This window comes from Xiphophorus hellerii, chromosome 23 (assembly GCF_003331165.1).
Source record: "Xiphophorus hellerii strain 12219 chromosome 23, Xiphophorus_hellerii-4.1, whole genome shotgun sequence".
Classification (NCBI taxonomy): Eukaryota; Metazoa; Chordata; class Actinopteri; order Cyprinodontiformes; family Poeciliidae; genus Xiphophorus; species Xiphophorus hellerii.
In genome coordinates this window covers 24,800,329-24,825,688 of record NC_045694.1, presented here as the reverse complement: position 1 = coordinate 24,825,688, position 25,360 = coordinate 24,800,329, and the positions used below count along the sequence as shown (strand labels likewise).

Genomic DNA, 25,360 nt, shown 5'->3' with positions numbered 1-25,360 from the left:
GACGCAGCATGATTTAAAAGCCCAGTGATTTAAAAGCCCAGACTTTTTTATTTTTCCCCTCCACTTTCTATGGCAGAAAACGACCGCGTTCTGGTATGACGGACGGTAAGCATTCAAACCTAAAGCGGGCGATTTTGTATTGAATCCTCTTTTTTTTGTCTTGCCTGAAACGGAAGAGCACAATGCCTCTCAGAAGAGATCTCGGATGAGTCACAATCAAGAAGTGTTACTTCACGATATCCCAGGAAGTGTTGTGAGGCGATCACGCAGTGCCTTTGTAGTGTCCACACTCAGACCAGATGTCTCGTAAAGAGAGACAATTTTGTTTGACTGGAAAAAAAAAAAAAAGCGGGGTACCTAAAGAAAACAACACGAAACAGAATTGCTTTCAACACACCTGTCTTAGGAGCTAACTACTGGCAACATGCACCACCCTAGAGGAAAAGCTGCTTTGCTTCCAAAAACTGCCTTGTACGCGTTGGCACCAAGGCACTCTGGCTCGCAAAATGAGATGCAGAGTGATGTAAGAGTTTATACGGCTTGAAACGGTAGTCTCCCGTAATGCCACTCTCCAGATTTATCAAGTTGTCTTATATTTTGCAAGCCAGCTGGAGTCTTGCATGATATACAAGATCTCAATTATGAGAAAATCCATACCTTAACCAGACTTGTGACAACTGGTTTGACGGTAGAGTGACAGAAAAAGAATGAGAAATAGTTTCCAATTATGATGCAATCGATTCAGTTCATCACTGATAGTAAAAATTTGAGGGTAAATCTCTAATAGAAGGGTTTCTTGGTGGAAAAGTGTAGCTTCATTTGACATATGACTTTGAATTATTTTTTTAATTTGACCACACATTTCATCTAATTTATAAAATATAGTTTTAGAAATTTACAAACCGGTGGTTCATGCAGATTTTCTGACAAAAATATTTATTGGGCTAGCTTAAAGCAAATATTGAGTTGAAAGATGGGAACCTGATTTCTTGTGTTAGAGCAGATCATCTTCTTCTTCTTGATAGCATGCATAGGAGGTCATGAGGTCGTCTGATTATTTGATTGTGAATTTTGTTTTCAACTTGAAAATGTTTGCCACTTAAAATATTTTAGGTGTCATGAGATTGTGGTCCTTATTTTTAATGTATCATTTTAAGTAAAAATAAGGCAAAAAAAAAAAATCATTATTTCAAAGACAATCGTTAGTCACTGAAACGCCTAACACACAATGCTGAGTCAATCCAATAACATATCTATTAAATCCAATAACCAGGCTTGTGTAGCACCAGCCTGAACTGGTCCGTACCTGGCTCAGGTACGGACCAGTTAGGTCAGGGCGGGGCTATCAAAATGACCCAAACTGGTTTGTTTTTAACCCTCAGTGCTCCTGAGTACAGCACTAAGATATTTATCCTGAGAATCTTAGTGCAATACTCAGGAGAAGAGCTGCAAATGTCCTGGGGAACCGGACGGAGGAATCCCGTCAGACCGTCAGTTCCCGAAACGACACAAACAAACAAAAAAAAGTAGCAACAGTACATGCAGGGTCAGTGCAAACTCGCACAGGCTAAAAATCCCGTGTCTCTTAAGACCATGGAAGGGTTAAGCTAGGAGGTCTTTGTGTGTAATATTGAATTACAGCTGTGGTTTGAGGTTAAGTAATATTTTTTTTTGATTTCTTAGGTTTGTGGAAATGTCTTATCTTTTTTCGATTCTGCTTCTTACCTCCCTAAAAGTCTCTTCAGAATGAGATGCACCATTATCCGAAGCTCTGACTGAATATCATCCACCTTGGCCAGGCTCGCTGCACCGGCTGGTGTTGATCTGATTTTGTGAGTACAAACACACACGGTGGGGGGAAAAAAAACAAAAAAAAACCCCTAAAAAACATCTGTTTGGAGCAAAACACAGTCACACACAGACATTAACCCAAAGTGCACAATTACGTGGAAGCACATGGACATGGACAAGCGAGGCGTGCGCCTCCACAAACATATACACCCGCCCACACGCACGCAGCATAAACGGTATCTGGAAATGGCACCGAGCATCTGTTTGGACAGTGGTAGCACATTTGGTGAAACACTGGCAACACCCCGCCATTGGCCAGGAGTAGCTTTTCTCCTGCTGCAGGGTGACTGGGTGAGCGAGCAGACGTCCAATTGTCCGCTCGCCTCATCCGCAAGCAGGGGCATGCGCGTTCAGCTGCGGACCCAACCGGCTATGCAAATTCTGCTTCCATCCCTCCTCTGACCGACACTCCCTTCCTTTTCTCTCAAGCCACCCATAAAACCCTCAAGCTTTTAGTAGCATTCTGAAGCATTTTAGGAAGCCATTTATTTAACAGCATAATTATCTGTGTGGCGTTAGGGTTAGCTCGAACAGGTGGCAGCTGTTCAGCGGACAAGTACAACAGAAAAACACGGGATAAAAAAAAGAAACATTTCCTTGATAAGGTTTTCACACCCAGTGAACTTTTCCACCATTTATCACTTTGCAATCGCACAGTTAAGAACTTTTTATAACAAAAGTAATAGATAAAACAAAAGGTAGCAGTTTCAAAACACTTGCACAGCTAAAAAGAAAAAATAATGCTTGAACTCTACTGCCAACTCTAAATAACACCAAGTCCGACCGATTGGCTTCAGGGGTCAGTAAGAGTTTACGTTTCATTTCATCTTAACATAAATTCATCTGTACAGGGAAGGTCCCAGCATTTTCAAGAATAAATAAAGTAAAACACAACATCACACTGAAAACATCATCAAAGCACTGATCAGTGTGTTATTGAGCTGAGAAAAAAAAAAAAACAACACTAATCAGGATTGATGGGATGATGGATGGAGCATAGCACAGAGGAACCAATGCACCAAAATCTGCAAAACACTGAAGACTGAAGTAGAGGTTGCCCACAATTACCGGGCAACAAAAATCAAAACGATGAAACATTAAAATCAAGTTTGGCCCTCGTGCTCATTTAAAAAAATGTTTGTTTTTTTTAATTTTTGGTCTGAAATTAGAATTAAAAACATGAAAAACAAGAATCTTTTGTAGGTGCTTCTTATTCAAAAATAGATTCAAAATAAAATTTAGAAAAATCAACACAATCCCCAGTAATATCATTATATTCACAATGCAATATTGGACAGAGATTAAGAGCAAAAGAAGAGGCTAAAGTTAATACTTAACATTTTGAGCACAACGAGTTCGCTCTGATCAACAAAAGCCCCCGTTTAAAAAAAACAAAACAAAGGGCTAAAAATAGCCTGGGCTTGTTTGCTTGATGTCACCTATCGGAGGATTCTATGGCTTCTCTTTATGAAGGTGACATCTTCTGCCAGTCTGTCATGTCTCATCGTAACAAATGCGTCTCTTCGGGGACTGCCGGTTTAGCATTAAGCACATACATACATCAAATCAATGCCACTTGACAAAAGAGGCCCAACCGCGACGCCGACAGCTCGGTCGGGCCTGGAGGTGTGCGACGCGGCGGCGTGCGCAAAACGGAGGCAGCGCCGTCAGACGCGGAGGAGTTACAGGCCAAGGCCTGGAGGAGCTTCCAGTTATTTACTCTTACCGATTCTGGTCACCCCCAGATCCCCACCCTCATCACGAGAAAGCAATTAAAAGTCTCTTCATTTAATGTTTACCTTAATTAACGCTAACAATTAACGGCTTTGTGCTGTTGTGTCTTCGTTCAATTAAAAGATGCATGTGACGAAAGGTTTCAGCGCAGCGCCATAATTTATGCAGACTATTCTCCGGGGAGGAATAAGAGGAACAGCGACTATTTGCTTACAGCGCCGCGCAAAAGTCTTCACACCCCGAGACATGGTAGAAATTGTGTGGCATCACAACCATAAACGTTTATGGGTTTTATTGGACTTAAATTAGATGTGCAAATAGAAATTAGAGCATGAAAGTAAAAAGAAAGGATGTAACATTTTCAAAACATAAAGTAAGCAGTGCCCATGCATTGGTGATCAGCCTCTCTAAGAGTAATACTTTGTAGCATAAGTTATTGCTGCAATTGTAGATGTAAACCGTTTGGGCTCGATCTCAACATATCTAGAAATTGGAGCCAGACAATTAATCAATAACAATATACAGTATCTCGCTATAGAAATATGTTGTCTATTGATCAGTATCAATGGATAATATGTTCGGTAGAATATTCAACAATTGCACTGAATTCTGATCCAAAACCGCACGGCATTGTGGGGGATGTGGTAGGCAGAGGAAAGGCTTTAGTTGTTCAACTTCTCCCAGCCAGCTAGGCAAAGATGGTGGAATCGACTAACTCACTCACTCACACACTTTGGTTACCTAGCAACAACCCGTTGAGTAACTTTTTTCAGGTTTCGCCGTCGTAATTGCTTAAAAATGAAAAGACAACGGGGTGGAGTGCAAGGAGAAAATGAGCACAACAGCTCCAGAGGAAATCGCCGATGAAACAGAAAAGGTTAAGTCACCAGTTTAGCAGTATTTCACATATTTATAACAAGAAAAACGAATCAATAATAATCAACATCGACTGATAAGGAACCAATACATCGTGATACGTTTCTCAGCTACTAGAGACCACAACCTTTGACCAGTTCTTCCATGCAAAACAACTAAAGCTCAGTAAGATTGGATTCAAAGCATCTCTCAAAGCTTGGTCTAAATTGACAATTACATGTAGGTTTAGACTTTGACTGGGCCATCCTAGAACATATAATCTAAAATGGCTTAGATTTCAGATTATATACGGTTTAGAAAATGGTTTAGACTATATGTTTTAGGATGGCCAAGTCAAAGTCCAAAGTCCAAACCTAAATCTAATTGTCAAGAAGTGAGAGTAGTTTACAGATGCTTTGAATCCAATCTGAAGTTCTGGCTTTCTGTTTAGGTTATTTGTCCTGATTGCTACTAATTGAAGGGAATCATCCCTTATCATAACGCTGCCACCACCATGTCTTACCCTTGGGAGGGTAAGACATGGTAACAGGGTTTGCTGCTATGACATGAAATCAAAACAAAATAAACTAATTGTATTTATGCAATATTTAGTCCGTCACTCCCTCTTTACTTTTTCTTCAGCTCTTCTCGTGCCTAAAAGTTTTCTGGTTTCCACGTTTGCGGTGGCTATCTGTGCGTAGGTGTCCAGCGAATCCACCAGCAGAACTCATACTGGTCAGCAGATTGTTGGGCGAGACCCAGTGGACCATTAGCTGTCCGAAGCTGCCAGAGCTGAGCATGGATAATGACAGGTGGTGCACGCGCCCTGGAGGTCTGACAGGCTCGGGCACCGTGCCACTTAACGACAGCGTTTACTGCTGGCACCACGGCTCGCGATGACAAGCCTTTAACAACATCCACTGATGCGGCTGTAGCCAAGGCCGCTCCCTCGCAGCTTTGTGGGGAACAGGCCGAGGAGCGGCCATTACCAGGAGCACTGAAACCAAAACGGTCGCGGCTCTTAAGAGCAGGGAAGGCGATCGCTGTCGTCCTCTCGGCCAACGCATTCGAACCTCCAGTGCAGGCTCAGATGATGATTCCGGGTGTCACAGTAGCAATGAGGCTCTTCCTTTAATATTCTGCCTTTTTTTTTTTTAACAAAGGTGCTGCTGGGTGACAGATTCAGAAAATAAAACCTCCAGAATTTGCTTACTTTTCTTTATCGGCCCCTATAACTGTTCATTAGGAGTTTGTGGCTGCCCACTGACAAAAAAAAAGGCACAGCTTTTTCTCACAACCTGAAAGGAAACATATCAGATATTTTTCCTCTCTTGTTTTTTAAAAAAAGAAAAGAAAAGTGTTGCTTTCCTCCTGCATGCCAGTCAAACTGAACTGCAGGCAAACCTTCAACCACCCTTAAAAAAAAAGACCTTCATGCAAACTGAACAGAACCAAAACATAAAAACACAAAGCAGCAGGAGCACATGTGGGCATCACAGTGTGTGTGCTTGTGTGTGTGTGTGTGTGTGTGTGTGTGTCCACACAGGTACCTTTGTGTCCTCCGCCCCACTCCCGCCCGGTGCAGAACGCTCTGATTTGCACTAATCTCTCTGTACACTCTCGGGGGCCATTGTTCCTTTCCACCGTGAGTTTATTCATGTGCCACTCTCAGTGCTCTCCTCTCATTTTAATACTCCAACAGCGCTGGAAGCTAAAAGCAGTTTTAAGCCTGTTTTATAAAAATAAAAAAAAATAAAAAAAAAGGCAGCACTCCTCTCATCTCCTTTGCTGTGTAGGTGATGGCGGGATTGTGCAGGATGATGTGGCTGCTTATTAAAATGGCAAGCGGTGGCTGGAGCGTGTGATGTTTCCATCGTGCCGTTTATGTATACAGGCAGCCTGTAGGCAGCCGGCGGACGGCGACGACATGAAAGCCACGGCTGATGTTCCGATTTGATGACTGTTGCCATGGCAGCGAAATGAGAATGGAGAAGTGGCAAAAGCATTTACTGGCAGATGGAACAGAAAATTATCTTCTTTTTCTTTAATATGTCCAACTCTGTCCCAACAGTTTCTCTCACTTAGAGCAAACGCCATCACTCGTATAAATTCCTCCCCCTCCTCCCCCCACCCTCACACCCTCACACACATCAGCCCACTCGTGCAGTCCAGCAGGCCCCTCGTTTGGATCAGTGAGCTGTAAAGGTCCATCATTAGGACAACAAGGTGGGGTCCAACATCCTGACGGCTTGTCAGGAACCGAGGCTTGCATGGCTAACTGTGTGATGAGGCCGCCGTTAAAGCAGCACAGCTGCAGAGCGGCCTGGCGGATCCACCGCGCCTCTCCGGCTTCTCCTGGACGCCTGAGCGGGCGGTTCAATAAAAACAGTATCTGGCTCCGGCGGACGTGTTTATAGCGTTTCCTCTGGCCGGGCGCTGCGGCGGGGTTAAGTTGATCATCTCTCACTCTGGTAAAATAGCCAGGGGAGTCCGTGTACCACTAGATCAACTCTACAACTTAAAGACCCTAAACGTTACAGCTCAGATGATCGATATGGCACTGAGCAATGTTCTTTACGAGCTAATAGACAAATCCATTCTTGCAAAACCCCTTGGGCCTCGAAAAGGCGAGGAGGGAGTTTGAGTGCGTGGCTGTGTGCCTGATGTGGCCACTTAGACCCGTGTTTGCATGAAAAGACAAACACACCGGGGAGGTTAGAGGAGCTGGAGTACTGTGTGTGCGTGGGTGTGTGCGTGTGGGGGTGTGTGTGTGCGTGTTTCTACGCATGTCCATATGTGTTGCTGCATTGGCACATTTGCAGATGTCTCTGTATCTGATGCTATTGTAGCCCTCCCCATCCTCCTCCCTCCAAATCCACAGAGGTTATCACGGCTGCAGAGCTGCCAAAAGGAGATTTGTGTCTCGCAACATCTTAGGGAGGAAAAACACCTAAAATCCATTTCACTCACATTGTTTAAACGCTCTTTCTCCGAGCCTCCTGGATAAGAGAGCTTAGGTGAAACAACTGTAATCCCCTCACTGCCTAATTAGAACTTGAGATTGCCAAATAAATGTCAGCGTTGCGTCAGAAAGTTGAAAAATCCTCAAGCCCCGTCCGGTGCTTTGAAACACCTGTTCATGTTTCATTCCGTTTCCTGCCTCGGTTTGAAACGGATCGCGCCGCCGATTGCTAAAAAGGCCGAAAACGACGAGCCAAATATGTTTATCTTCTCCACCTAATGAGGGTCTCGCGGTTACGCCGCTCGATGGCTTGACTTGCCGAAAACCCCTTCCGTCTTCCTCCTCTCTCTTCTTTGCCCCCGCTCTGTCTTCCTCCGAGCCGCATGCCGGCTCATTAAACCGTATGGCCGGTTTCAACTCCTTTAGCCTTTGTCTCCGCGCTAACCTTGTGAAACTGCTGCGATTCTTACTTTAACGCAGCCCAGTCGAACTTCACTGGAAAACTTTCCGCCACGATTCTAAGAATAATGGAGCCTGTTTACAAAGGAAACGAGGGTCCGCTTTGACATTGCGCGGTCCCCCAAGCCCTGGAACAACGTCGTTTATAGCCACCATGTAACATTTATGTTTAAGGTAACATTCATGCTTGTCTTATTTCAAGGCAAGGGCAACAGCTAGACTGTGAAAGAAAATACCATCAATGACTTTATTTGAAGGTCTAATGGCAGCAATCTATTTTGAGGCAGTATAACTCTTTTACAGCTGGTGAGTATGGACCCGGCAGCTGCAGCTTTGTTGAAGAAGCTCTCTCTCGCTGATTCAAGGTAAGATATTATAATGCTCTCGCCATTTTCTCACCTCACAACCACACGTTAGTGTGAATTATTGAGATTTTACGCGACAGACGAGGACAAATTGTTTGGTGGCTTGACGGTCTAACGCCACATTTTTACAAATAAAAATATCTATTCAGGCTTCTTTACTCTGACGCCCCTAAATAAACGTAAATGGTAAGCGGAAATGGTTAAACAGAGTCTAATGTCTTTTTTTTGCACAACTACAAGTCAATCAAGATGTGGACTCTGAAGGAGCTGCAGAGATGCAAGCGGTAAGAAGAAAGCTTTTGTTGAAACCATAAGAAACCACTTTAACCCTCATCGGCTGAAAGGTGTCGCCGTCGACACATTCTTTACAAGACAACTTTGCGTTTCCGTAACTCTGCGCTATCTGAAAAATTCCAACGGTTTCTGAAAGGGGAGACGTCGCACTTTCCTGTCCGTATTGGATTATTATGGTAGTTTCACTCCTGCCTTGCAGAGAGCATGTTTTTCTTCAGTTTACTCTGATGAGACACTCTTCTAATAGACGGTAAATTGCAAAAATAACTTCCTACATATTGAAAGTTCCAGTTGTTATGGATAAATGGGCAAAAATATCTACTCACAGGACATTTAAAGAACTATGTACGATTGAAATAAGCAAAAATAGCCAGGCGGAGATTTGAAAATTGGGTCTTATAGGGTTAAAGTAAAGCCATGTAGGAAACACAATCAAACATGTACAAGCTGCTTTGACTTCATCAATCACATTATATTATAGTAAAATACAAAAAATGGAGGATGTCCCATCACAAAATCCAATAAAAGACCAAGAAGTACAAATATTTTTGCAAGGCACTGCGTCATTCACTCGATAAACACATCAAGAAAAATGGAAAATATTGAGGGCGGGTACAGGAAGAAAAAGGGAAAAAAAACAACAATTATGGCAAGTTTTGAAAAACATAATTAAGAAACAACATGTCCGCTGCGGTTGGACGCTGCCCCGAAAGAAGGCATGAAGAAAATTAGGAATTATTTCAGAACTCACAAGAGAGTTCTTGGACAACAGATCACTTGTCGCGTGACGAGTTCCAGAAGATTTCAATTTATAATTTACAAATCTCTGAAATCCAATATCCTCAGCACAGAAAACTTGTACGCATTTGGCAGGTCTGCCATCCCGTCTTGGCCACCTCCACCGCTGACAAATGCATGTTATCCACAAGAACAATACTTGGATGAATATTTATCAGAGAAATGAGGGCACTCAAATTGAATTCAAGATCCACAAGCTGTCGAGTGTAAATAACTCAGCGCTCGATTAAAATGAACAAGGAAAAGGCACGCGTTTCTGTTTGAGTGGGTCTTCGTTCTGGTGTTTGATTAAATTGTAGTTTTAATACCAGTTTAGTGAAGCTTTGTTCTATTTAATGTACCCAAAAAATAAAAATTAAAATTAAGCCTCCAAAATCCTTTTAATTTTACTTTAATGTGCAAGTTTCTTCAAACTACTCTGTCACAAGATGTTTGTTTTTCGGGGTTTTTGCCCCCAGAGACATTATCCTGTAATGTCAACAGATGCGGGTTAACCTATCTTAATTCACTCGAATTAAATCCCAACTAAGCGATATTTTCCATCGTCGTTACTCTCATAAAGACCGAATGCTAACTAGGAGACTGTAAATGTTGGAGGCAATTTGAAAACCCATTTTCTCCAAACCATTATCTGCTGCGCTTGCCATAAATGGCACACTCAAACCTTTCTAATTCAGCACTGTGATCAGGCATTTAGAAGAGAGATGTCAAGTTTTGAAGAAAAAAAAAAAAGAAGAAAAAAGACGATGTCCTCCAGCCAATCGGTAACAAGTGCTCACTCAGGCCTCGGTAATTACACAGATATTTGCATTTCAGTTCAAGAAACCGTATGTAGCCTAACGAGCAATGGGGCCTTTCGCTGACTGGACTGACGGCTGTTGATGCTTTCCTGCCGCAGGACGAGTCTGAGAAGTGCAGCGGTGTCTGACAGATGCCAACATGTCAATTTCGAGAAGTGAAGGAGGAAAGATGAGCAGCAAGAGGACGGTGAAAATGAGCATGCCCATGAAAAGGCAGCGTAATTAGCCTCTCAAACAGCAGAGGCTTTTTATAACTCAGAGCAGCTGATGCTGGGTTTTCTTTATTTTTAATTTTAGGATTAATAACAAAAATATGACCTCTTTAATGTTCAACATTTGGGTTTTAAAACCACTGAGCAATTTTGTTGTTGAACCTCCTTTCAAATGCCAGACCCACAGTGATGATTTTTGTCTGGTTTATGTGACATTCAGTTCACATTCTCCTTAGGGGTCCAACAAATCCTGATGTCTTGTAGTTGTAAAATATCGTCATAATTCTTGAGGTTTGCCTTGCAAAGCTTCATTCAGTTGTTGGCGGCTTGTGACTGTGTCTGCTGAAGTAACTCTGAGGTTTCGTAGTGACACTCAGTTCGAAACCCTGTTGTGTCTCCATCTGAGATACGTACTTTGAAAGAAGAAAGGAAGCAGATCCCGATTCGCCCTGTTGTGGTGATAAAACTTTGCTACATTAGCAAGGAAGAAGGCGCCGTTCCTTGTTTTTTCCTTTTTCGAAGTATTGCATGGCAGGATTTCACATCCGTTGTACAATGAATTGTAACAGCACAATAAGAAAAGGTAATTAAGGACGATTTGTAGGAGCTGAGAAAGCTTCAGATTCCAAACTGCTAGCTGCTAATGAGGCTAAAGTTAGCATCTGTTTCAGAGTTTCTCACTAATGTGGAATTATTGCATTTGTTCATCTTTGCTTCAAGAAAAGGGAGAAGACAATTTCATTCTGTTTGTGCAGAATTTGTAATCCTTTTTTACTACTGTGAAATCAAATGACTTGTACGACATTTTTCAGGACCCTCAAAGACGGTTTACACTTTGTCAGTCAAGTCATTCCCACGAATGCCAAATCTTTAAAAAATAAATCTTCCTAATTTCCACCTTACCAGTTGAATTTATCTTTGCTGAGATACGTCAGTCAGCTCAGAGCACCAGTCATCAGTTTTGCGGTCAGTATTTGAAAAGGAACCAAAACAAATCAATGGCAGCACAGAAAGAAACAACAAAGTTACAATTTGTAGGAACTTGTTAAGAGTCTATTGTTATTTTACAAGGAGAAATAAATGTGTATGCAGTGCACCCCTGCTTATTTACACTTTAGTATTTGCGGATTCACCTATTTGACTTTCGAGTTGTTTGTGGAAAATTTGCCTAAATGCAACTAATGAAAATGCAACTCGGGACGCAGAAATACCTCCGTGCAATTCCGCTTGACAAGCTACTGACTGGCATTCGCAAAGCAGCCAATCGATAAGCGCCTTTCATTTTCCATGCTGCTGATTGGCTGTTCCCCTAAGAGCAGAGACGAGGAAGACTGTGGATATGGGCTTATGCCGTAGTGATAAGACAGTTTCTTTGTGCGTATCAAGGCATATTAAGGTATATTTGGTGTGAACTACATTAAAATAGACAGAAATCTGAAGGTTTTTAGAGTGGCTCTCAAATACTCATATACTGAAAACTGTATGCAGCTGTTTAAATGAAAGAGAAATATTCAAAAATGTGATATTAATTGTTTTTGTAACCCTTCTAATAAAATACTATTTCAAAGTTTCTTCAGAGAGTTGCTCTAGGTGCCGTGGGCAGAGAGGCTCTCCTGTAGAGGTCTGTATCGCAGCGACTGAAGAACTCTCTGACTGAAAACACTGTTGTTGTGTAGGAGCCTCGTAAAGAGGAACCAGAATTTTTTGAACCAACTTTAAATGCGCGTCTCTAACTTGTCCAGGTACCACATACTGATTTAAAAGAAACACACAATATAGGTGACGAGCTAGCTGATAAACTTGGCATTAAAATACACGTCTGCACATTCAACGTACATTTTCTTTAAATAAAATGCAACTATTTTCCTTATCATATCATTGCATTAAATATTATTTTAGCAGCAGTAACCCAAGTTGCATTTAAGTAGATTAAGAACATTTAAATAACTTTTCCCTCGGTGTTACATATAAAACCGTGATAAATTTTACTTGCCGATGGTTCCTCCTCGCCTCTTTTCTCCTTCTCCAACAATCCCGCCTCATTTCCGATGTCACTTCCCGCTCCGTCTGGGCACCAGCGACCAACCTCTATTAGCCCAGTTTTTTTGGTTTAATTACGGAAAATGTTACCCCAGAACTAACGTGAAAATATGTAAGCCTTTTCAATAATCAATTGAGAAAAGGCGACCCGCTGTTCATCAAAGGGTAATTGAAGGCGCTGTGTAATGTTATAAATGTAATTTGGTAAAACATTTCTAAGCCATGCTACTCTGGCCGGTAAGGCTCTCCTCCGTGTCGCCTCCTCTCTTTGATATCAGCGGGTTTCAGTCATTCTTGAGCGCTGCCTCCCGCTGTCGCTCTGTTCCACCAGGAAATAAAAGAACCAATTCTTTAGGTAAAATACACACACCTATTCGGACTCTGATTTTTTTTTAATTTTATTCCCCCCTCAGGATTTGACGTACCTTTGCTGGAATGCAGCTCTTTTCCGAGGTGGTGGCGGAACCCTGTTCTTCTAAACCAGGATGCAGGAACATTATGTTACACGCCCCTACCTTTAATTACTCTGGTGGGTTGTCACGATTCTGAGCCGGGTTCAGTCATTTCATTTCTTTGGGTGGGTGTGTGTTTACCCCTGGCTACTTTCCGCTGTAGGTTTGCACCTCCACTGTGTCAAATTACCAATCTTTCACTTCACATTTTCAAACATACGAGGTATTTCCTGTGTTTTTGTTTTCTTTCCTTCCTGCTGTTTTACCGTCACCTGGGCCAGGTTTCTCTTTCATTTCATCCTCTACACGCTTGTTATGCTTCAGGTGTTTTTGAATTTTTGCGACGTTTCTGCTCCTTTCCATTCGCCTGGTCAATGACTGCTCTGGCGGCCGTTGTCATAAAGAAAAATCCTCATTAAACCATCGCAGGATCTGAACTTGTAGCTTAAATACAGAATTTTTTGAACTATTTTTGTAATGTACGCTAAAGGGAAAGGATATAGATAGTTTAAAAAAAAAACACAGCATGGCTTTAATGCAAACAAATAGTAGGAGGGTACAACATGGCTATGCATGCTATTCTTTCCTTTTTGTGATGTGACAATACGTTTTGCCAGTGATTGAAATCAGCCAGTTGTCAACAGGTCAGATGCTGAAAAATCCAATTTTCTTCCTGTTCATTAAACGTGACACATTAAAAACCCCGTTCTTTGCTCAGATTGCCAGTGCATCAACAAACAAACATGCTCTCCAATGCACTTTGTTGTGAGATCAATGATTATATTGTTTACTGGAGGATATAAAATTACAGTCCCATTAGCTGCATATTATTATGACTACTGTTTGTTACATTGCATAGATGCATCCAAATCAATTTACAAAAATGACCTATTATATTCCAATTTTCTTTATACAGCTGTGGAAAAAGTGAAGAGGCCACTGCACTGACCCTCATAGAAAACCTCACGATTATTATTCAACCAAATATCGATTTCTGAACTCTTTCTGAGTTAAAACGTTGGCATTGTTGTTTCTAAATGAATATGAACTTGTTTTCTTTGCATTATTTGAGGTCTGAAAGTGCTGCATCTTTTTAGTTATTTTGACCATTTCTCATTTTCTGCAAATAAATACTACATTTTTGGGTAACACTTTATTTGAAGGGGAGTACATAAGACTAGCATGACACTGTCAAAGAATGACATAACCCCTGTTATGAACATAAAGGAGTCTTCATGAATGTTTATGACTGATGTCATGAAGGGTCATTTGGTAAATAATGACACTTTTATGCAAAGTTGCTTTAAAAGTGCCAACTTTGCATTAAAGTGTCATTATTTTCCAAATGACACTTCAGGACAGGAGTCATTCATGTTCATAACAGGTGTTATGTCATGTTTATGACCCTCAAAATAAAGTGTTACCAATTTCTGTTTGGAATTTTGCAAACATATTGTCAGTAGTTCAAAGAATAAAAGAACATTTTACTCAAACATATACCAATAAAAAGTAAAATCTGAGAAACTGATCATTTAAAGTGGTTTCTTAATTTTTTCCAGAGCTGTATAGGCCTCCTATATATATATATATATATATACTGTATCTTTTAATACAGCAATATTTTAGTTCTTCAGAGGGAAAAATGGAATCAGGTAAGACAGGAATCATCAGGATATTGGTGATGGACTGGCTTGATCAGTTCATGTATCTCTTATTTGTACTGTGTGAAAAATTAAACATCAAAAACACATGTATCCCCTTTGACTAATAACTTAATGCCTAAGTAACACAAGTCAGTATTAGGTGAAAAAAGATTTCCTAAAAATGTAACGTATTCCAGGACGGCAGTCTAATTCTATGAGAAACCAATCAAAATCAACCAACTATTATTGATCACCCATTTAAGTTATTGTTTTTAACCGTTTTAAACGTGGAAATAAAACTGCTCAGTCGTCTGAAGACGACTTCACACGTAGACATGAGAAACTATTTTCTCAGGCTTTGAAGCAGAGGGACTTCTGGGCAAACATTTGCATTTTTCCCACTTTGCTCTGCTGTTTAAGGTCAGGAACTATGGCAGATATGAAAAGCAACAGTGTGTATTGCTTTATTAAAGCAAAGTTGCTAATAAGCCGTTGCATATTCATGCACATAACGCAGCTTATTTAAATCCGCTGTTAATAATCCTTCACTCATATACCTTATTAGTCACAATTCAATGGCCCTTCGCCTCCCGTGGCCCGGCCTCCACACTCGAGGCGAGTAAACTGTTGAATGTGCTGCAGATTCGGCGCCTCAAACAGTTTGTTATTTGGCAGCCGTTCTCGGGAGCCCTGTCAGAGCTGTCACGCAATTTATTTTAAAGTTCTAAAAAAAAAAAAAATCTGTTTACGGAGAAACGTCTAAATTCCTTTTTCCCATATACCTGCCAATTTTATTATTACATAGTCATGGGTTTTCTGAGGCCTGGTTCGTATAAACCTGAATTATTTATCAAAGTGTGTGGACTTTTTTTTTTTGTCCTTTTTCATTTCCTCACCAAAACAAAATCTTATAGATCCGAAAAGAAAGAGAGACGTCAAAGATATTCTTATTTAGCTCAGCTCATATTTTGCCGTTACTTTGACGATTAGCAATTTCACCAACTTAAAGAACTTTCAGCGCACCGTGGGTTTGGCGAACGGTTCTTTTAACAGTTTCAGGTGAGTTGGTGACCCATCAGGCGCGATGTCTTCTTAAAGAAGTCTGAGCAGTCATCAGGAACCCTGACCTGGACCGTAAATAAAGTGAAACAGAGAACTCAACCTGAGGCACGCATTAAAAGGTTCGGGATTTATGAGTCAAGGTTCTGACAGAAGGTTATCCACCTTTTTCCTATTACCCATGATGCTTTGAGTGAATTACGCGACTGACATCCGTATCCGTGGTGTGTGCAAATAAAACGGTCTCTTGCTGAGTTAAAAATGCGGAAAATGTTTGGGGATATGATATAAACAATGATTGCAGCTACAGTTTCATCTTTCACAGATAAGGGAGGAAGAGATGGAAAAATGGCGACAGGTTGCAGCATGCATGCTAGCATACATTTAGCTGCTATGTCAACCAGAGACGCTCGTGCGCTCTAATACAGATAAAGATGTTCCAACTGCTTACTAATAAGAGCCATAACACATTTTCAACATGTCAATTTCAACTAAATGTAAATAAAAAACAAACATTTTCTCAACACTAAGAATAAACAGACAACAAAATCTGTTGTTTGTGCTCCTGTTCCTGAGATACTTCTTGGTTAGCTGAAAAAAAAAATGTAAATCATCTAGCAGTGCGAGCAATTTTAGAGTGAAGATTCTCGGTGCATGTTTTACAGAGGAAAGATCATCCGTGGTTCTCCGCCTCCCACCTCCACCCCCAACATGAATTATCTTTAGCATTCTTTTTATAAGTCCATGTGACGCGGATGTAGCAACGGTCTAAATGTTGTTAGCACGAACACTGATTTTGTATTGACATTGAAGTTGTCTTAAGAATGTTAAAATCCACTTTGGTCCTTTTCAGACTAGCGGCTAGCTTTAGCCTCCTGAATACACGCTAAACGAAGACGCCAGGTACTTCCTTCCAGATTAGATATTGCCCTTTATCAAAATGATATTTTGCCAATATTTAATGTCTTTTTTTTAAGGTTTTGTTGGCTCTAGTGGCCTTTATTTGAAAGTAGTATCACAGGAAAGAGGCTAATGAAAGAGGGGGAAGACTTGAATCGAACCTGCGACCACCGCCACAAGGACTAAGGCCTCCATACGTAGGTCGTGCCCCCCTACATCTAGATTCCCATATCTACTGCCGTATAATTTTAGTAGAGCTCATACTTTTTTCCCCATCTTCATGTCGCAGCAGCCTTTTTAACTTTAGCTTGAATGTAGATGTAATTTAATTCCTATTTTTCCTTTACAAAAATTATTTGATTTCAGAATCTCTTCAGTGCCAGCTGCTCATGGCCGGCTTCTTCTGCCTCAACGCTCAGCTCTTTAATCGAATCACTTTATTCAGATCTTACCTGGGCTTTTATTAAATCCACACTACATATACCTCCCACCGCACGTCTTTGTGTGCCTCGGATGCTTTAATCCTCAGCCACATTCAGCTCTGAAAATGATACTAATTGCCAAAAAAAAAAAAAACTTTGCGGGTCCAGATGGCAGATGTGGCACAGTCGCCCGTCATGCGTGCGTTACTTGTTACCATGCAGGGCTGTCAGCAGTAAACTCTGGCTGAACTACACTTTATCTTTTTACTGCTACCACTCTGCTCTGTTCTTACTGTGCGTTGTCATCAGTTCGGCATGTTGATGTTTTCCTGGGTTTGTCAGCAGGTGCGTCTGCTGCTCGAAGATCCCCGCAGCTTCCCCGGAGGGAGGTGTCACAGTTGGACATGCCGACGTGCACACGCACACACACGCGCGCGCACAAGGTGTCCAAATGTGGTGAAAACAGATTTTAGGCCTCTTTCATTCTTTCTTAATCTATTGTGCCCTCTGTCTTTTTTTTCCCTCACACCTGCAAACAAACACACACACACACACGGGGAGCAACTAAATTGACTTGTCAGCTTCAATCAGATGGAGAACAAAAGGATTCCTGACAATTTGAAGCTGACATCATTGATGGGTTTGGGAGGGGGGGACAAACTCTGAAGACAAAAGGGAGAGCGAGGTCGGTCCGACTTAAAATGCACTTTCATTTTTTGGCAGGGACGCCGGCTTTTTGATTCCAGCCGGCATCTTTTTTTTTTTTCTTTCTTTTTTTTTCGCGAGTGGCTCTAACTTTCATTATCACTGGAAACACGGGGAGCGGGGGGCGTGGGAGACTTTGTTGTGCTGATGGAAAGAAATGTGACATCCATAATGCATTTCCCATTAGAGGACGGCACGCATGGACACACCTGGTCGTGTGTCACAACGAGATGGACAGGAAGAGGATGAGGATGAGAATGAATAGGCTCGGGTAGCGGGAGAGAGAGAGAGAGAGAGAGAAAATACAGAAAGGCAGTGCAGATGAGAAGAGGTACGCTGCTTTGCATAGTATTCAAGCGCCCATGAAAATTTTGTCCTGTTCTAATCACAAACCGCAGCGTTTTTCGTTGGGTTTCTGGGCAGCGGCAGTGGATAATTGTGAAGTAGAGGAAAAATCGAGAAGTGTTTTCACAAAATAAGTCTGAAACGTGTCCGTTCGAATCGGTACATGGTGGTGGGATTACGACAGCATGTATTTCCGCGTCTGTCGCCAGGTTTTGCTGCAGCAAAAGACAGCAGATTGGATGGAGAGCGCCTGCGAGGAGCAGTTTTCAAGTGCTGCCACGGATCTTCAATTAGATTTTTGTTTTTTCCAGAATTGCCCTGTATTTAGTTTCATCCACGTTCCAATCAACTATGACCAGTTTACCTGTTTCGGGAGAAGAAACGCATTTCCCGCAGCAAGCTTCTGCCAAGACCACGCTCTATAGCCGACATGTGTGATGTGCAGCGTTAGTTCTCCCCTAAACAAAGCAACACCAGACTCTCTAGGGCAGGGGTGTCCAAACTTTTTGTCAGGTAGGTCAAAATTGTCAAGATGTGGTCAACAGAAAAAAAATCAAGAAAATTACATCAACCAGTTTGTCTTACTTTTTTTGTAATATGGGCATTGTAGATCCAAAACGTAAAAAGGATTTTGTTGTAGCTTTTAAATTCTTTTGAAAACTTTACTCTCAGATTTACGAACGGGATTCGGGTCGCTCTCTTTCAAAATGCTTTCATGAATTCAATAAAAAGCTGATTTGTGTGCAGCAAAGTCAGCTTTTCAGTAAAAGTCTCCGCATCGACGAGGTTCTACTTACTGCAAAAGCTTGAATAGAAAAAAGACGAACACTTTTTGTCACACGTAACGTTGACCATTGTAATTTTACCCTAATTAAAAATAAAAGGTCATCGCCTGCATCGAACATCCACCCTGGACCGGTCAACTTTATGTCATTGTTAAACTGCAGTCGGGGGCCACAAAAACAACCAGATCAGTCCAAGGGCCACAAATGGCCTCCAAGACATGAGGGACATCAGAATAGCCCACTCAAAAAAGAAAAAAAACAAAAAACTTTTCATCTTTTAAAAAAACACCTAAAATACAGACATGTCGGTCATTGTCATAAATATTGGTGTTAGTTAGTTTCCCAGGCCTGATCTGATGTGTGAAATTATGTCTCATACCCAAACAATCCTTTAAATGTCTCTACAGCGTTAACCATGACCTGTCTGCTGTGTTCATTGGTTCTTCTGATGCTGTTTGATAAAAATAAATAAAAAATCTCAAACAATCCTGTCAGGCCTTCACTAAACAACTACAGTAGAGAGACGAAGGCCACACTCCAGAGCAAACATATTTTAGATTTTTTTTATACCATGCATTCTTTGTCTTCCACTTCGCAATTATGTACATCTTTGTGACAGTCAATCACAAAAAAAAGATTCCAGTAAGACGAGTAGAAGATTTTGGTGCAAAAGAAAGACGGTGTGAAAAGTTGATAAGAGATGAATCCTTTTGCAAAGCACCGTAAGCATGAGGGGGGAGAGCCTAGCGAGAACGTATTAAAGTTTGGAGAGAGGTGGGACGTATGTCATGCGACGTATGAAATCCGTGCATAAACCAGCTTTCCTGGTGCACCGTTGCAGAAAAGCCAAGTGCTTTGAACATTCAAATCCCCCTTTTCACTCCAGTCACTTCATCCGTCCTAGTGCAGTTCTCATCCGAACATCCCCCTTCTCTCTCTCTCTCTCTCTCTTTCTCTGCCGCCGCTGCCGACATTTTTGGGGCTTTTTCCCTCCGAACCCCCTCGGATGAGGCTGGAGCTCCTCATGCTAAACGGTAATAGCTCTTCTGCATATGCTTGCATCCGTCACAAATTGATTAGCACGTAATGCTGTGGGCACTCCCAGCTCCCTTCACAGTCTCACCTCTCTCGCGTCGCTGGATTTTTCTTCCAGGCTTACCGCACGTCTGTCTGTCCGGCTTGCCGGTCACTAAACTGCACCCCACTGGGGCGCGACACAAACAGGCGCATTTAAAAAAAAACAAAAAAAACCTCTACCCCTTCTCCAGTGTCGATGTCAGTCTCAGCGCTCTAAATCTCCGTCTTACAGTCGAAGCCAGCTTCTGCTTCACCTGTTTTAACCTCTGCTGCTCATTTTCCTTTATTCTCATTCTAATTATACCATTACATTACCATTTCTATTCTCTCATTTGCATTTCTTGCTCTGCCTGTCTCTTATTCTTTCCATCTCTAATTCTCTCTTCTTCTTCTTCTTCTTTTTTTTCCACCGCCCTCCGCCTCGCTCTCTCTCTCGTCCTGTGTCACCCCTTTCTCTTCTCAGCGACTGAATTTGTTCCACCTTTTTTGCGGCACATAAACAGACAGTGCCCTTGGGGATGGGTTGGAGAGCTCGGCTTTTGTTTGTGTGCTCCTCTAACTAACTCTCCATCTGCAGGGAGCCCAGCCAAACCCAGCAGCGCACGACAGCTAGCTGGCACCGACCCAGACTCTTCTCTAGTTGGCCCTGCATCGCCATCCCCGCCTCTCAGCTTCTCCTCCACCTTCCAGGCGATAGTCTTCCCACAGAGGCTGTTGTCAACTGCCCTCAGGCAGCCAGTCAAGCATCATAGCCATGTGACCTCTTCAATTTCTCCTCTTCAGAAGCGGAAAACCAAACCCTGCCCCCTGTTCGCTATGGATATTCGGTCCTTTTTTCTCCCCCCCTCGAGTTACATAATGTAGAAGTCTACCATTAGACTTTCCCCCGGTTCCGCGGACCACCTCCAATGCAAGCTCACCAAATAACCTATAGCACATTTTCTGGATTAAGTTACATCAAAGAGCCTTCAAAGAGTGTGCAGTGTGAGCATTAGCATGGGTTCAAAAGCCCAGAGTTTCAATCATGTAATTGCCCAGGGCTGGAACGTAAACCTTTGAAAAAGGTGAAGTGTCATATGTTGTTTTTTTTTTTTTTTTGTGGTTGTGTTGATTCATTTCCCTTGCAGGAAATTCTATATAATCATAATGGGACTGCAGGGAATACGAACAGCAGAAGTGGTCTGACTCTTTTAGAGGCTTCAAACGTCATCCTTCATAAAAAATACATCCACCTCATGGATAGAGGCAACATATTGTGAAATATGAGAAATATTGTGCCACTTCACCGTAGAGAGACCTTGTGGCATCCGATTTAGCTACACTCCAAAGGGGAAGAGCTACTGAACATTACATCGGAACCGGTAAACAACTTATTACATCTGGAATTTAATGCCTGGTTCCCACAACAAGATTTTTAGACCCATTTTTGTCCCACTATACCTTCCCCACGATCTTAAGGATGCCTCAATTATTGGGGTGGCCTTTAAGATAAACTCGAGAGATATTCCAGCCTTGTGTTAAGAGTGATCTGGTCTGCGCGGAAGGATGTCAGGACCCCAACCAGTCTAAAATCGGGATATTCAGCATGTTGGCTTGACCCGGTCCAACATCGCAGCGTGCGTGGTGTCCCATGAGGACGACCGAGCCCGCAGTCTGTCGAATGCGATGTCCGGCCAATTAGAAAGCGAGGTGACGGAAACACAGAGCGAATCTAAAATGAAAGACAAAGCAACAGCAGCGGCGCAGTAGATAGCAGACGTTGTAAGCGTCTTTTTGTGTTGTTTCTTTCTCTTAAATATCATCCACAAGCTAACGCCGTTGCTTCCTCTCAGTCGGCCATGTTTTGTTTACTCTCAGCTCTTCATCTCGAGATGTTTTGAGAGACGTCCTCCTGCCCGAAATCCGGATGTTTGCGTGTGAAATGGATTCGTGTGTGGTGCGTTTTATTCTGGCGAGTGTCTCGACACCACACTGTACGACCAAACCAATCGCACCTACGATCTTTTTATCATCTCCCGGGTTTCAAAACCCGGGAGATGATACCGGTTCGGCCTAATTTAAGTAAGGCCGGAATAAGTGAAGTAGTGAGTTTAAGTTGCAGAGATGTTTTCATGCTTAATTTGTATGGTTTTGAAACATTTTTTAAAAAAAAAGAGGTCTACGTTGAATTATAACGGGTTTTTCTCTAGTTTTTAGTAGCTAGCGGTTTGCCAAACTAGGTATTTTCATTCTGATTAGAAATCACAACATGCTCTTAGACGAACTGCAAAATGGTGTCGGTTTCGTCTCCATGCTTTTGTTAAAAAGAGCTTTAGTAGCAGACTTTCGTCAACCCAACAGGATACGCCAAGAACTCCTGTGAAGTAAATGTGAGTCTACAGCAACAAAGCACTCACCTTCCTCACTATAACATAATATCTTGCACTTAATTTAGCAATTTATTTGCTGAGAGGTATTAGAAAGTGATTTTTTAAAGATAAAATTCATTTTGAAGAGAAGTGCAGTGTTAGGTAATTTTTGCAATATCTCGTGTTATGAGGTCTTGTCACACTTGGTTTCTACCGGTTCGACTTACAACTGGTAGAAAACAATTTACAACTGTGTCATAGTTATAACTTCAAAAACAGTAAATAAAATATGACCACAAACAAAATGATTTAACGTTCCAGGATCACACATGTATAGATGGGAAATGGGCAGCGCTCTGCAACAATGCTGCACACATCGGCCTTTCCTTTGGTTTCTCAACTGGACTTTTCGTCAGCTTTGCACCCAAACTTCTGAAATCCTCAGTATTCCTTCACATCCTGTTAATCCCCATTAACGAGAGAACAGCACCGTTGTTTCTAATGCGCTCTGCACTCACCGTTGTCGGGCTCAGACTTCCTGTCGTGCTCCGTGTCGGTGAGGGAGAGGGCCGAGTTGGCGCGGCTTGTCAGACAGGAGCTCTGCTCGGACTTCAGGCCGCGCATCCACATGTGCTGCAGGCCGTGAGCGGGAGACGGGTCCACCTCCGGCTCCGTGTCCACGTCGGACCCTACGCCGAGCGAGTAGCCGCGACTGTGGACGTGAGCCGCCGGTCCGGTGCACAGTGCTTCCTCCTCCTCTTCCTGATGCTGCCGCGGCTGCTGCTGCGGTTGCTGCTGATGGATGTGGTAGTCGGGGCTCCTTATCTGCCCAGCTTTGCAGAAGTCTAAATCTAGAAGAGACAGAGAGGACATGCAGATTGAGATCACACGCAAGCTCTGGCTCTAGTACGGCATGCGTTTCTATTTGACGTGGCTGCCAGAGTAAGCCGATCAGGTGTCCGTTACTCCAAAGACATGTGGAGAGACATGATCCTATTTGAGTGGGCATTTATTAAAAGTTTTTTTTTTTTTCTTTTCTTTTCTTTTGGAGTTGAAATCTCAATCAAAATGCCACCCACAATCTTTCTTAAGCATTTTCAACGGAGCCATATCCTGTTCTGGCTGCCTGATGTGTGTTATTGAGCTTGAGATGTATCGAACCGCTGCTCAAACAGAGCACTGATCTCATCTATATTCTCCTTGGTGGGGTGAAGAGATCAGATAAAGATCAAACCTTATTAATATTGACTCAGACTGAGGGAAAAATTGAGCCTCATACACTTTCAGGTATTAGAACGCCCTCCAATCTCAGGCATCAACCTGTTATCTGAGAACATCAGATATACTGTGTTAGTCCTCTGGTTACACTTCAATTCGATTCAATTCAATTGAGCGCTGACTCCTTCTCTTTTCTTTTTTTTTTTTCCCGTAGAAACAGTTGAGTAAATTTTCTTCCTTACTCTCCGAGTTTTCTATTTAGAATGCATAAGTGGGAAGTGATGGAACTGATGTGATTTTGAAGAAGGCGATGGATAAATTGAAATCTATACAGATGAAAGCCAACAGGCTCCGGCGAGATCTCCGGAAGGAAAAGGCTTCCCGCGGCTCTTGCGTGAGTCGGGTCAGGCCCTCGGAAGATGAACCGCGGCGTTTCAATGAGGGCCGCAGTCCCACTGACCACTCCACTGACCGGCGATGCTTCCCGCCGCGCGTGTTTGATGGGGTCAAGACCAACTGTGGCTCCCATACTGTTCTGCTGGTATTAAATCGCCTAAGACTGGTCACCGCTACACCTCTGTTTAGCCCAAATTGGCTGCAAGAGGGCACTTCAGGAGCAAATTGGCTATTTCCCAGTAGCAACAAACACGGATCGACTGCAAACTAAAAAGTCTTCTCGCCGTTTTGGTGTGAAGCATATTTATAATGTAACAGGATTTTTAGAGGGTGATTAGAGGGGGGAATCGGTCTTTTAAATAACGGTCCATTTCATGCTATTACAGCAAGCTGCTACTGGCACTTCGGCAAAAAAAAAAAAAAAAAAGAAAAGCTATTTATACATTACACTTCTTTTGCTGAGTGTTGTATTTGTTTTAAGTGACAGCCAAAACAATTTGGCTGATATTGTACCCTGTAATAGCGAGGCTGTAATGTGAAAAAGATAAGTGCAGTGCTCTGAAAAAAGGATCTCGAGTTTTACACATAGCAATTTTCCATTTTGGTATGTTAAATCTATTCTTAATTAAAGACTGAGTTTGATTAGCTCTCTGAACAGTCTCTTTCACTTTACATTTGCCCAGAGTCCAGAAATAAAGAAATGGAAATTTGTTTTAAAAATAAGTCCACTTTGTAAAATTGCCACAGTGTGACGTTTGAAGATCTTGGAAAATTCCCACTCGGCCCGAACAAGTTCACAAATGAGTTGAAACAGATGAAAATGAATTGATGTTTACAGCCTAACATTTCCAGAATAATCTCCTATAATGAATATATAATAAAATGCTCGTGCATTTTATTTTTTTTACCAACGTGTTAATGCTGTATTCAATTTACTGCGGAGTTCTGAGCTCTGATCTCGGAACGCTGTCCAACCCAATTTAACCATGTTCCGGTTCCAAGACTGAAAAGCAAAGGGATTTGCTAAATGCTGCTCCCAGTTAAACAGGCTAACTGCAAAACAAACCAATTAGGAATAGGATTCTGACTACTAACAGGTAAAGCGAATAACCCTGATAATGTTATTCTCATGGAACCTGTTAGATTGATTACGTCCAACTAACTACTTTAAAGCTAATGAGTTAGAAATAGGAAAAAGTGGCTAAATGTAAGGATGCTAACAACTTTGACAATGGCCAGATTGCGATGACTGGCTCACAATCTGGCCCATCAATGCACCTTGGGAGTGAAAGCTAGTTTATTCTGGTTTTGTTCCAACTGACGAGCCACTGTAGCTTAAATTACCGTACTGAGGAAACCAAAGCTGGCTTTAATTAAACAGGTTTCCGAATATGCAGTATACAACAGTGTGTTGCGTACGGGCAGCTGAAGAACGGCAGATTAACGGGTGGGTCCATGCTGTATCAGAGCTGGAACACAGAGTACTGGAAGAAGGTAGCTTGGGCTGATGAATCATGTCTTCTTTTTCGTCTTGTGGATGACTGCATGTAATTGTGGAACACATGGTACCAGGGTGCATTATGGGAGAGAAAAAATAAACAAAAAGGCGGTACAGGTGGTCTGATGCTTTGGGGAATGTT

At 42.2% G+C, this 25,360-nt stretch overlaps 1 protein-coding gene across 1 annotated transcript in view; it reads right to left on the bottom strand.

Moving 5' to 3' along the window:
• tenm1 (teneurin transmembrane protein 1) overlaps window positions 1-25,360 on the bottom strand; it is a 300,806-nt gene that overhangs the window by 247,410 nt on the left and 28,036 nt on the right. The window contains exon 3 of the mRNA XM_032555180.1: window positions 22,625-22,957. Coding sequence (XP_032411071.1) covers window positions 22,625-22,957 — 333 coding nt within the window. The remainder of the gene's footprint in view (window positions 1-22,624; window positions 22,958-25,360) is intronic.